This window comes from Chaetodon auriga, chromosome 14, assembly GCF_051107435.1.
Source record: "Chaetodon auriga isolate fChaAug3 chromosome 14, fChaAug3.hap1, whole genome shotgun sequence".
Lineage (NCBI taxonomy): Eukaryota > Metazoa > Chordata > Actinopteri > Chaetodontiformes > Chaetodontidae > Chaetodon > Chaetodon auriga.
The window spans coordinates 4,502,692-4,515,314 of NC_135087.1; the positions used below are offsets into that span (position 1 = coordinate 4,502,692).

The following is a 12,623-nucleotide window of genomic DNA, read 5'->3' on the forward strand; positions in this document are numbered from 1 at the left end:
GGGATTCATACAGCTAATTCTGTGCTGATAAATTAGACTTCATGGTCACAGTTTAATTCTAATACATGCCGTTCGCTTAATATTGCATGTTCACATACAACATTACACATTCGTTTAAACTGGTCTGCATTGCCATCGCTCTGCCTTATGAGTTTGGGCTGAATGTGACTCACTGTGAGCTCCTCTTAAGTGAGCTGCCACTGGCCTGTGTGCTGCTATATGTAACAGGGGAATTGAAAGTTGAATTTAATAGCCACAAAATGCATGTTAGTACCTGTTCCTGTTATCTGAGAACAGAACGAATTACAACAGCAGACGAAACACATGGGGAAATGTGGTGACATACACATCTTCCAGTGGTGAGTCATCTTTTAACAAATATATTCTCATTCTTACCAAGACCTTTTCAGTCACTTCAAGAGGAAAAAAAAAAACACGTACAAACAGATAAAATGTCAAACATAGGGAGGAGAAAGTGCAAATATTTTGGCGCCGCTTCGTTTTCTTTTCTTGTTTTTCTGTTCATTTTTTTTTTTTTTTTAAACTCAGGAACTTCGTAATTTTTCTGCTCCATCTTTCTCTTTCCCGTCAGCAAGCGTACAGATGGCTTCCCTCTGTGCCCTCTGCTCTCGTCTCAGCTTCTGGATCCTTCTCTTCTCACACCAGACGACCTACTGGGAACAGAACGACAGACAAGAGCGGGAGGGAGGAAGCAGAAAAAAATGTATTCACTCGTCTGTTTCGGTATCCAGCATGCAGCTGCGTGACAAGACGATGGCATGGCTTCACAGGCAGAAGCTCACTCAGACAGACTCACACACACAAGTTAGATAACATATAGCTTAATAAAACACTTAAAAAGCATGAAAAGCATGTTGTAATTCTGCATATTCATCCTCTGTAGCTGATAACGTGCCTCTTCCTCTAAACCTAACAGTCTATCTAATCGCCTTTCCTCAGTTAAACTAAACAAAATTAAACACACTGTGACTTTTAGTTTTGTTAAGAACCAAAAATAAATGTACTGTTTTATCATTTTGGATTTTATTTACCTCACTAGGTTTTTCTGTGTTTATATTACATTAAAAGCAATTGAGTGTGTAACAAAAGTAAACCTTGTTAAAAGCAACTTTCGAGCAGTAATGTGGCCTCTGCTTTCTCTGGTCCACTTTAAGATGCAATGAAGCAAAATTCTGACTGCAAATAAGTTAAAACAGCAAATAAGTTTAATTTACAGCAATTGTTTTTAAATTTCTTGTTTTTCTTTCAATCAGCAACAACTCATCTGAGACGTTTTTCACTCTTTTCTTTACGTTCAGTTTTTCTTGAGGTTACAAGGCATTTATACGTTAAAGTGAGGATAAAGACAGTGGTTACTAACTAAAGACTAAAGACTGCTGAGCAGCTGTACCCCACCTACACCCAAACTTTCCAAACGCGCCATCACATGTGCTGACGTTATGTTAAAGCCGAGCTATAACTCAGTGGGTCTCTCGTGTTGTGTTGCGTTTGCTTGGAAACTGCATGGGACAGTCAGTGTGCTGCACGAGGGATGGACCGCTCGCTCATCAATCAGATGAGCGGGTGAGGGGGGGCGGGCAGAAAGGAGGAGAGGCCTGGGAGGAAAGGAGATGGGTAAAGAGCTTAGATTGCTTACAGATGGCTGTCAGAGGGGAGCAGAGTTCCTCCTGAGCCCTGTGAGAGCTCAGGCTGCGTGTCAGTGTTTGTATGCACCCATTTCTATTTATGCATTGGACGTTCAGATGGGGCTGCGTGTGTTGTGTCTTTCCATCAGTCTGTATTTTGTGTGTGCACATGCAATGTGTATGTGTGTGTGTAGACTCACTCGTGGCCTACATGACGCTGTGTGTGAGGGTGGAGACTACAGGTGCGCTCTCTGTCAGTGCTGGTTATGCTCGCCATGAAATTGAAGTCCAGCTGATTTGAGCACAGAAATCAGACGATGCATTTGCTTCACAGTGGAGTCTTCTGTTCGAACTTTAAAGCGTCACAATCCCTCCAGCTCTCCATAAATCACAGGTTACCTTCCATATGAGAGAGTCCTGCAGTGGATGCTTTCTCCTATACTTTAAGAGTGTACAATAAAATATTATGGCTACCTGTTTCTGCACTGACTAGTTGGATCCAGGTGACTACTGTTCGAAGTTTAAGCTGTGACATTTTTATGTAAAAACATGTCGATTTTGTTACAAGAACACTGAATCAGCTCTGCTCAGTTCATACAATATTTTCCTTTCTCTACTTTTAACACAACCAGAAAAACCTTTATGACCAGCCTCCGCAACAGCAAATTTGGCATACAGCTCATAAAGAAAGCTGAATCTGTCAAAACTTTTTAAAAACAAAATGTAAGATTAAAACCTGCTGCAATCAGCCATGTTGCAATTTCCAGGAAATTCTGTGCAAGAACCCTCCAGTTAAACAAATTGTTGTACGTTACATAATCCTGATTAATAAATTGAATCTACTGACTGACTAAATATGAATATCCACAGCGAAACGATAAGAAATGTTATAATTTTTGACATTTTGTGTGAGAAATTTGCCTGCAGAGCGCTGAATGAAAGCACTTGGAGAGTCCACAATGGAGAGGGTCATCCTCTGAGGAGCTTGAATGAGCTCAGTTATGTCTGATTTTGTCATTTCTTATGTACAAATCTAAATTTTGGCCTGATGAGAGGCACATAAACATCGTAGCAATCCACCATCTGGGGATGATAAAAAACACAATAACAGTTGTCATGTAGATTGTTTGGTTTGGACCATATCACCAGAGGACTGACCAGCCAACTTTGGCATCCTTGGGTCTGGCAACCAGCTGAGCAAAATTCAGGATATAAAGAAATCAGGAAGAGATATTTGAATGTTAAGATGTTTTAGTTCTAAGATTCAGACCAGCTGTCATTTGACTGCAGTTTGGCCTTTCTGGTGTTCTGGTTCTTGCTTAAGTACCCCTCAAGCAACATGGTGCAACTCAACAACCAGAACTGTAGTATTTTGTACTTTCAGTGTCATAAACTCTTTACCTTGGCAGCATTAGCAGCATGTTCTAACTGTTAAACTATGCAGGTCCACAACATTTCCTGATATCTTTCTGGTGAAGTCATGTCAAGTCGTCTCTTTAGCTCAGATAAATGTCTCTGTTGTAAGGAGTCAGGCTACAGTTGTGCTGATGAATCGGCCTTGCAATTACCCGGCTCCAGAGCAGCGAATGGTCCTCTCCCTCCTCTCCTCCCAGTCACTGAGGACACTGTCTGTGCCATTAACAACACAAAGCTCGCTGGCCTCTCCCTGGACACCTTGGCCCCACTTGTGATAAAGAGCTGAAAGCAGATCCTGTCTAGCGGTGAATCACCTCGCCTCACCTGGGACCAGCCAATAAAGACACTTGGCTCAAGAGCTGGGAATCATGGTATACCTGTACATGGTGGCAGCTGGGGAAAAGGACTTGGATACACAGGCCTGAATTTACATTCAGCCCATGACATGAGAGGTTTTGTAGCAATATCACCTTAATGCTAGTAAGTGACGCTTATCTAACTGTCACAGTCCTTTCTGTCGACCTTAACGCAGTACAGTGTGTGGAGCTGATGTCACAGTAATTAAAACACAAGTGGTGTGGAGTAATTGCCGTTGGCTCAGAGAGGACAGGGCTCTGGGCTCTCTAATGGTCTTGCGGCCTCGGTGCCAGGCCTGCCTCATAATGCCCTCCTTTCATTCCTGCCTAATGACGGACACAGCCAGGACAAACAGGGGAGGAAGAGACGAGAGAGCAGGAAAGGAGACGAGAAAGGAAGAGAGGAGTTTGACATAAAACAGCAGGCAGGACACAAAAAGCATGTGTGCACTTCTGACTGTTTTTGTCAATGCGAGCCTCACCTGCACAAAGTTTAAAATGGTCTTTGACAGGTGAAATCAGCCCAAAATACCTTCAGTAATGAGGTGGCAGTAATACTTGTGTTCCTCTGTGATCTGTGCTGAGTAATATTTATTTAGGCAAACTAGGAAGCTTTCTTTTCGAAAGTTGCCCACATTATTCCTTCTTCTTACTGTCCTACAAATGTCAGGATAAATGCTCCGGACAAGCCATTTTAAAATCCATGAAATGTCTTTGCTGGATCATGACTATATCCTATATCTGCTTGCTGTCACTACCCTTTAACCACTGGGCGCTATGTAACACACTTGCCCTTCGATTCATTACTCAAGACAACTCACCTCTGTGAGCTATTTAAGAAGATTAGATGTTCACCACTGACCTCTAGAAGGCACGAGCATACCTGTGTTTCATATAAAAGGCCTTGTTATCTAAGTTACTGAGATACTTAACAGCCTTAGTGGAGTTCAAAGTGAACAACCAGATCACAGGATAGGTTGCCTTTAAAAGCTCCTCATACCAACTTTAAACTGGGGAAACTGGTCTTCAGTACGATGCCCTTCACTGCTGTAAGTAACTGCAACACAGCTTTAAGTTAGACACACTCATCCCTCTCTATTTTAATAGTTGTGATCAGGGTCCAATATCTGCCATTTGCTGTTAAACTGAAAAAATTGAGCGAACGAATACGTCTCTATCATCTACCAGCAAACAGATCCCGTGGCTGAAAGGTCAAAAGTCCTTTGCTGTACATCATTCAAACTCTTTATCAATTAATGAAGTTGTGCAACCGGTAATGTTAGTGCATAACCACACATGCCGCATGTTGCAACTAAAATATTAAACTACTCATCCTGCAAAAAAAAAAAAGCTCTATAAGCATTCACAATCCATCCTCTAATATAACTGTTTACTCATGTCTGGTGCATTTTGGTGCATTCATACATGCACACCCGCATGTGTTTGTACTTATTCAAACGTGTGTTTACGCCTTTCTAAATGGAATGAAGACTTTTGAAAGGAACATCATGAACCTGCTGCCAAAGCGCATTGCAGCAAGCTTAACAGTTTTGCATTTTGCTCATTACAGTGAACGAGACATAACGCTGCAGACCTGCTGCTCATCAGTGGCCTGATGTGAGAAGGGTTTTCAGAGAAAATCACCGCCTCGGGCTTCTGTTTCATATCTCATCTATAATGAGGATTCCAGTCTCTTCATGCGATGGATGCCACCCTCTCTCTTCACTTCAAAACTCACACAAGGTATTCAGATGTTTTCCTTTGCTGTTGCCAACGTGTCAAAAAGCGAGGAGCCTCATACTGTACAGATGTGCTCCACTCTGCCCCACATGCTTGCAATCCTTCACCAAGAGCACGTACTGTAAACTGTAAATATCTCCAACAACACTCCAGTGACGATCCAAAGCTGCGACAGAGCATGATAAGATTTAATGCCTGGCAAAGGCAGCTTGACTTAAAGGGATCCAGGCCATCAAGGATCAGCTTAGGCATACCTGAACACAATGGCCGTCTATCTTAGTCAAGGCAGAATGCTGCCATATGTTCTCACAGACTCCTGCTTCCTTCGTGCAGCCTCTCTCTCTTTTTAAATACCTCACTCTCTCCACAATCACCACTAGCTCAGAGTGTCTGAGTGGCAGCAGAAGGAGCCGTATAAAGCTGTCAGGCCATTTACCTCCAGCTCTTAAGCATGAAGGTGAGAGATTCAGTGACCACAGCGAAAAACAACCGAGCCTCCGTCTCTGCTCTTCCAATACCAGCGCTGTTTATCCTGGCAGCGGTGCCCAGGGTCCGAGAGGCCTGACGTTATGCCCGCTCTGAGCCACTGTTCTCCTGGCGTGTTGGGCCAGCGCCAGGTTAAACACATGACTTCAGGGCTATGTGGCGCTGAAGCGGCCTGGTGGCCAAAGTCAGCAGCACCAATGGGACCAGTAATCACTCAATGGGGGGAATCCCAACAGGTTCCAGATCCCAACAGAGATTGAGAAGAGAGACTAAAGGACAGAAAGACTGTCAGCAAAAAATGTCAGCAAATCATTACTTTGTTCATTTTAGAGTTTTTCAGGTGAATAAGAGAAAGATGCCACAAAAGTCAACTGATCAGCTGATTGGCCGAAAATGAATCTGCAACTATTTTAATAAGCAATTAAATGTTTCAAGAATTTTTCAAGCATTTGCCAAACATTCTCTGATCGCAGCTTTAAAATTGGGATGATTGGCTGGATTGGTGTTAGCAAACTGAATGTCTTAAGCAGCATTTTTCACTGTTTTCTTACCTCAAAGAAAATAATTGTGTAATTGTACTGAAGATATCTTAAGAGTCGAGTTAATTCTTTTCAGTCGTGTCAATCAGAACGAAACCACAAGTATCATTTTTATCTTTATGGTCAATACATGAGATGAGATGTCACTCACTGGAGACAAACCCACTCTCTAAAATACCAGCACAACAGATGACAATACTCCATCTTAGCCATGGACACACACACACACACACACACAGCTGCACATCCATACCAGTACTCAAGGACACACCTCAAACTTCAGTGTTCGTTACAGTTCGCGTATCAAACGCTGCTCCAAACTAGTGTGTTTCACCAGAGTGCATGTTAATGGGTTACACGTTAAACCAACCACAGCACTCAAAGCCAGAGGCAGCCGGCGTTAGTCAAAGCATATTAGTTTGCCTTACTGAACAATTTTGTCCCTTGCCTTGTCCCTTGGCTGCCGCTTGTCGTTGAGCTGCCTGCAAAGGAGGAAAAACAAAGATTAACCTTGATAGTCATTGAAGAAAACGAATGTAGTTCACTTTAAATATAATGTGTATTTACTGTCATCAGTACAGCTACGGCAATAAAAAATAACATTTTTCTTCAGTGAATTAAAAGTTTACTTTCTCATTTATGTGTTAAATGTGTCACAACCACTGGGAATCTTCTACTTAACACTTAATTTAATCATTTCTTCTTCTTCTCTTGCCTGTACGACATTTGGATTGTAGCTGGCAGCAGCCTCTCGCCGTAAGCTGCTTTGACAGCTGTTAATGAGCTCTATTATGAGCAGTCTGTACACTCCTGATGAGTAGTTTCAGTTTCCCGGCCCAGAGAGCGTCGAGGATCAACTCATACATTAGTCTTGTCTAAATATTCATCAGTGAGTGCTAAGTGGAGCCGTGCACCTTATTAGACTGCCAACACATCTGTTTGTCACATGGACCACATCCCTTCCTCTAAACAACTGACTTCACTTTTTAAAACCAGGACATGATGAACATATTAGTAAAAACCTAGTGTGGGTATGAATGAAAATGGTTCTGTGTTTTGTAGTTTAGAATTAGAAAACGATCATTTTACTACAACTAAGTACCTCTTTTATTCTCCAGTCCTCTACACTCTATAAGAGATTAATTCATTCAGTCGTTTTATTTTTGTTGAAGCAGCTGTTAAACTGTTGTAGATGAGTTCTGCATGCCTTAAGGCGTCTCCAACTAGTCGTTGAAGGAGACCACTCTATATGCAGATTTTACCAGCTGGTTTAAGGTTCATACCAGGGTCATGACCCGACTCTGTGACCCTGCAAACACTCAACCATCAGTTTTTTCCTACCTTTCCTCTTCCTCTTACCTTCCTTGCTGACGCCCAGGCAGCCTTTCAGCTCCTGCAGGGAAATGGCCCTGTCCTTGTTCAGGTCACAGTAGTCGGTGAACTTGCGGGCGCATTTCTTGGGTTTGGCTTTCTTCTTCAGGTACCTCTTAAACGGCTTGAGTTCCTTCTTGTTGATGTCCTGGCTGCCGTTGTTATCCAGCTGGGCGAAGTACCAGTGCACCACCCTCTCCTCTAAAGTGTGACTGGGATCAGGCTCAACAAACCTGGTTAGGGTCAGAGGAGAAGGTAGGCGTTAAAACATGGATGTTATATGTTACCGCTTAACATGTAATCACATCACTTCACACTCAGATAACATCGGTTCAGTTTGTTGATTTCTAATGACATGGAGTCACGGCATCTTGTACAGAAAATGATCTGAATACGTCAGGCAGTCGTGTTTTGTGTCTGAAAACCGAAACTTTTTTTTACAGCTTCGCTTGCAGTGAATTCATTAAAATCAAAGTTCTGCTGTGCTTTGAAGAATGCATTAATCTTTTCAGGACAGCGTGGCCAGCTTTAATCCAAATACCTTTCAGTGCTCTAGCATTGATGGTAAGTGAACACCAAACACTGTCAGTGTCTGTGCCAAGATCTGTGCATTGTCAGGGATGAAATATTAGCATTCAGTTCATTAAACCGCAGGGGAAGATGATTTGAGTGAAACCAGAGGAGGTGGAAGTTTTCCATGAAGAATCAGCCATGAGGCATCCTGCTCAGGTACAACGGTCTACATGGCACTACTTACCTCCCACCACCAGAGGGGGCTGGTGAGTTTATGGCTTGCACCATGTCTGTGGTGAGAGCATCTAACAAGCTTGTAATGAATTCCACTTTCTTCCCCTCTGGGCAGCCTGGTACAAATCAAAGACAAAAAAAATACACCAAAATTACCTTCCACAACTAATTTGAGTCATTACGGTACAGCGAAGGTGAAGTCCTCTAAAGCCTCCACACCAGTGAACCAGGATGACAGATGTCAAACGGCTGTAAAAGAAAGCATGCAGACCTTTCCCACAGCTTGAAGACGAACCAGGTGTATCTGTTAACCGGCTTATGTCACAATTACTGGTGAATCATTATGAATATATTTTAAAAGGAGGCGAAAGACGTAGTTCGGTTGTTTTGTAAGACCTCAGAAAGCAGAGCTGAGGCACATGGCGAGACGTGGAACAGAAGTGTGCGGTGATGAGAGAGTTTTGTTGAGCAGTGCAGACCTGTTAACTTTTATGACACAATTCTGAACACCTTGGGTAGCTCTCTTTAATTGCCCAGATGTATGGTTTTAATAGCACGCTAAAGCAGTGCAAATTTTTCCCTCCTAATTGTGTCTCTTAAAGGGGAACTTCAAACGCAGCTGCATAGTAAACTAATCTTCTCATTCTTTTTTTCGGTCTCTCCCTCTTTCGCTCAGGCTTTCTCAGTCGATCCCCTCCTCCCCTTCCTCTGAGCGCTTGTGGCCTCCTTGTTCTCTGCTCCGTTCTTGTCTTTTCATTCCTTTTGTGCCGGCTCAGTTCTGTGGGAGGTGGTCCGCTGCCCCGCCAGGTGAATCCAATTAGCATTTCCTTCGACACGACAAGCTCAGAGAAGCACTGCCTTGCTGCGCCTTAATCCAAGTGTTAAATTGGGGTGTTATGAAGCGCAAACCGTTATGCTGTACGCTGCCTATGTGGCAAGGTGTCAAGGGCACAGTGTGGTGCAGGACCACAGGCGGCATCGAACAGGCTCTGGGCCACTTGGATTGATCTCGTTAATCTTAAGACTTTAAAACGCGTCATATCAGACGTAGACAAAAAGACTTTCAAATCACTGGCTACCAGCTTTCTGGCTCTTACACCATTCAAAAAATCAATGTTCACCTGTGGCACATCTTTACAGGTTGCTCCCTTCTTTCCACCTGAAATATCTTTAGCGTTCTACGGAATTGCATCGATCCATTTCACAAGAAAAATATATAATAAATGGATGTTTGTGCAGCAGAAAAGCTTTTTTTTTTAACCACAATTTTACGTCATGAATCACTTTGCAGCACCTTCATTTGTCGGGCTGGGAGTTCAGACTTTTCCGCCTACAGAAAGCCATGAGTTAGAACTCTGTCCAGAGAAGCATTTTTTCCTTTCTCTCTTTGGTATAAACTGATCACAGAACAGCTGGTTTAGTCAACATTTAATCCCTGATCCACCCTAAAACTGACATGGACACAGAGAGCAGGCTGGACAGCAGGCACACACACACACACACACGCACACACACACACACACGCACACACACTCAGCTCTGTTCATACTAAACTGGGTGTGTGACAGTGTGGGTTTGTGTCACACCTGTGCTGAAGCAAAACTTACATCATTGGACATTTGCTTTGAGCTTCAGATTAAAAACTCAGCTCGTGAGCTGACTGAACTGAAAGTGAACAGCCTTTGGTCTCGGGGGAGGAGCTCCTATCTGCTCCCCCTGACAGAGGTGGTATTGTGCCACTTTGTGTACAGTGAGGTTGAACCTGTAGCTCCATGCTGCTAATAGACTGCCCTCTCAAGCATTCTTTCCTCCTCCTGCCTTGATGTGACGACCATGAAATACTGGGCTTTGTTGTGGCGGTTCAGAACATCCCTCTACAGTACATAAAAATATCTCCACTCAGCACCCTGCGGTCTCCAACACCCCCAGCAGCCCCCCACAGCCTCACCACCACACCCCGCAACACTCACACCTTCATAAAACATGCCACACATCTGCTGCACAGTCAGGAGTCATGCTTGACTCTGTAAACTCACCAGATGGGGAATTAAATAAGAGTTACAATGCAACCTTAAATGATGGGGAAACAGAGGGGCAACAAAAGTATGTGAGCAGTAACAAGGGCAGAGGAGTATGAGCCGAGGTTACGACCTCTGGTTTAGACGAGTCTCTGATCTTTGCTGCCGGGGAATCCAACACCACAAAGTGAGGTTTGGTCGATTCTTAATCAAAACCCTCAGTTAGCTTGAAGGAGGGGAGAACTGTATTTCCTGTAAGCAGTGAACACAGGCAAACTTTCCACATCTCTGAGCTGCAGTGCTATTAATTGACTGTTTTGTAAACCCCTCACTTTGACAGCGATTGTCCAATCAGCAGCTGTAACTAAGCAAAGCTGGGCAGGCTTTGAGTTTATCCACATTCTGGAGCAATGCACGAGGCAGAAGCTCCCTATATACAGTTTGGAAGGTGGTGTCCTTTTTTCTTTAGCCTTTTCAAAAACCAAAGTCGAAGAGCACGTAACGTAATGTAAGCTGCAAAAGTGAGCCAACTAGCTTACCACCTACAGCAGTGACCTAGCATTACTTCCAGGGACGAGGAGACTTACTGCTACATAAAATTGTTGTGTTACAGGTTAGAAGCCTCACTCACGGTTTGCACATCACTGTGTAGTATTTCACCATTGTGTAGAAACAGAGCCTGTGTTTTCAACCAACTCACACTAACAATTTTAGCTTAATTGGCTAACCGGCTACAGTTGAATCTGCCTGTGTCAGTAAAAAAACAACAGTCACCGGCTAGAAATGAGAAGTCTGCAGATTTCACCGATGATTCTACCAATGTTATCGTAAACTGCACGTGTCGTGTGAGAGCAGAAGTCTTGACAGGCATGGCAACAGTTGGGAGTGCACTGCAGTGAAAAGTAAAGAAAACCTGTCAGGTCTCTGCCCTGGAAGGGGTCTTCTGTGTCGGAGATGCGAGATCGTGCAGCATCGTCACACTCCGGCGTCTGGTACCTGTAATACACAGAGAGGAGAGGACAGCAGGAGCACAGCTGCATGAGACAGAAACATCAGCAGAAGCTGAGGAAGCGAAGAATAAACCTGTCTCAGCAATGTGCAAAAAACCTGAGACGTCAAAGGAGAAACTAGTCCATGAAGACAAACTCGATCAGCCGTAGGAAATAAAACAATAATCGAACCTGGCCTGGAACTGAAGACTCGACAAAACAAAAACACCACAAAAAGATTTTCCTGTTTTCCTTCCAGACCTCAGAACAGTCTGAGCTGGAGCTGAAAACCAGGAGATGTTATTGGTGCAGGACAAATATCTTTATTTATCTTCCTTATGAAAACATGCGCCCTTCCCTAATCTCTTTGCTGTGTGCATTTGTACACATTCATTCTGTCGTGGCTTCTTTAAACTGCAGCCTGCTGCTCTTTGGCTTTAATGTGTGCGTTCACCGGTGATCTGTAAAGAATTAATGACAGTGATTAACCGTTCTTTTTATAAACTCATAATAAATAAATTTGATTTGATGTGCACAAAGCTCGGTTTCAGAGCCATAACAAACTGTTCGTCATTATGCGTGGCATGACTCGTTTTCTCCTGGCTATCAGGGGTTCTTGAATAGGATGGAAAATTGAGCATGTGTGTCTCATTTGCCTTTTTTTTTTTTTTTTTTTTTTTTTTTTATTCAAAGTAAAAGCAAGTTGTCATTTCTTTTTTCACAGTCTGCAGGGCCACTGATCCAAAACGGGATGTCTGATGCATGACTCTGCACATTGCTGTCCAGAGGAAAGAAAATGGGATGAGTGACATGAGGTTTAGTCCAAAATATGTTAAATTCCTACGTGAAGAAATAATTGCCTCAAGATTGTCATTCAATATCTCCCGAAATGCAGATGAGAGTTTGGTCTGTGCAAGTTTTGCTACTATGCATTTGATTTACTTTAGGTTTTTGGGGCTTTCAGTTCTAAATACGCTGGTATCTCCCCACTGAAACCAAACTTGTGTTATCATGTATTCAAATAGTAGCAAGGCCGAACATCAGCTAACTTTTTCTGATTGGAAAAAGTCCTCCTCCTGTAAAACATAAACCGCCCCGTGGAGAGAGAATGATGACGCCCCTTCAGGAACAAAAACAGCTCATCTATTCAACCGTACATGCTTACAGTTCTTCAAGCATCCAATCTGTTTCTCTTTATGCAGCGCTGCGTTTAAAGTTGTAATATTCACGTTCTAGATACAAATCGTGAAAGGTTATTAAACAACCAAAACATGAGCGATGGCCATCATTTATTGAATATTTTTCTGTTGCCTCA

The 12,623-nt window shown here is 43.1% G+C and overlaps 1 protein-coding gene across 7 annotated transcripts in view; it reads right to left on the reverse strand.

The window, feature by feature from the left end:
• Nucleotides 1–491: 491 nt before the first annotated feature.
• Nucleotides 492–12,623, reverse strand: part of smoc1 (SPARC related modular calcium binding 1) — a 45,894-nt gene continuing 33,762 nt past the window's right edge. For 3 of the 7 annotated variants that reach the window (XM_076748657.1, XM_076748655.1, XM_076748652.1), the window contains 5 exons: nt 11,233–11,315; nt 8,312–8,417; nt 7,543–7,787; nt 6,632–6,665; nt 492–674 (listed from right to left, as the gene is read on the reverse strand). In XM_076748657.1, coding sequence (XP_076604772.1) covers nt 635–674; nt 6,632–6,665; nt 7,543–7,787; nt 8,312–8,417; nt 11,233–11,315 — 508 coding nt within the window. In that variant the 3' untranslated portion in view covers nt 492–634. Of the gene's footprint in view, nt 675–6,611; nt 6,666–7,542; nt 7,788–8,311; nt 8,418–11,232; nt 11,316–12,623 lie in introns of all 7 variants that reach the window. The other 4 variants (XM_076748659.1, XM_076748656.1, XM_076748654.1 and 1 more) reach the window with 2 other exon arrangements.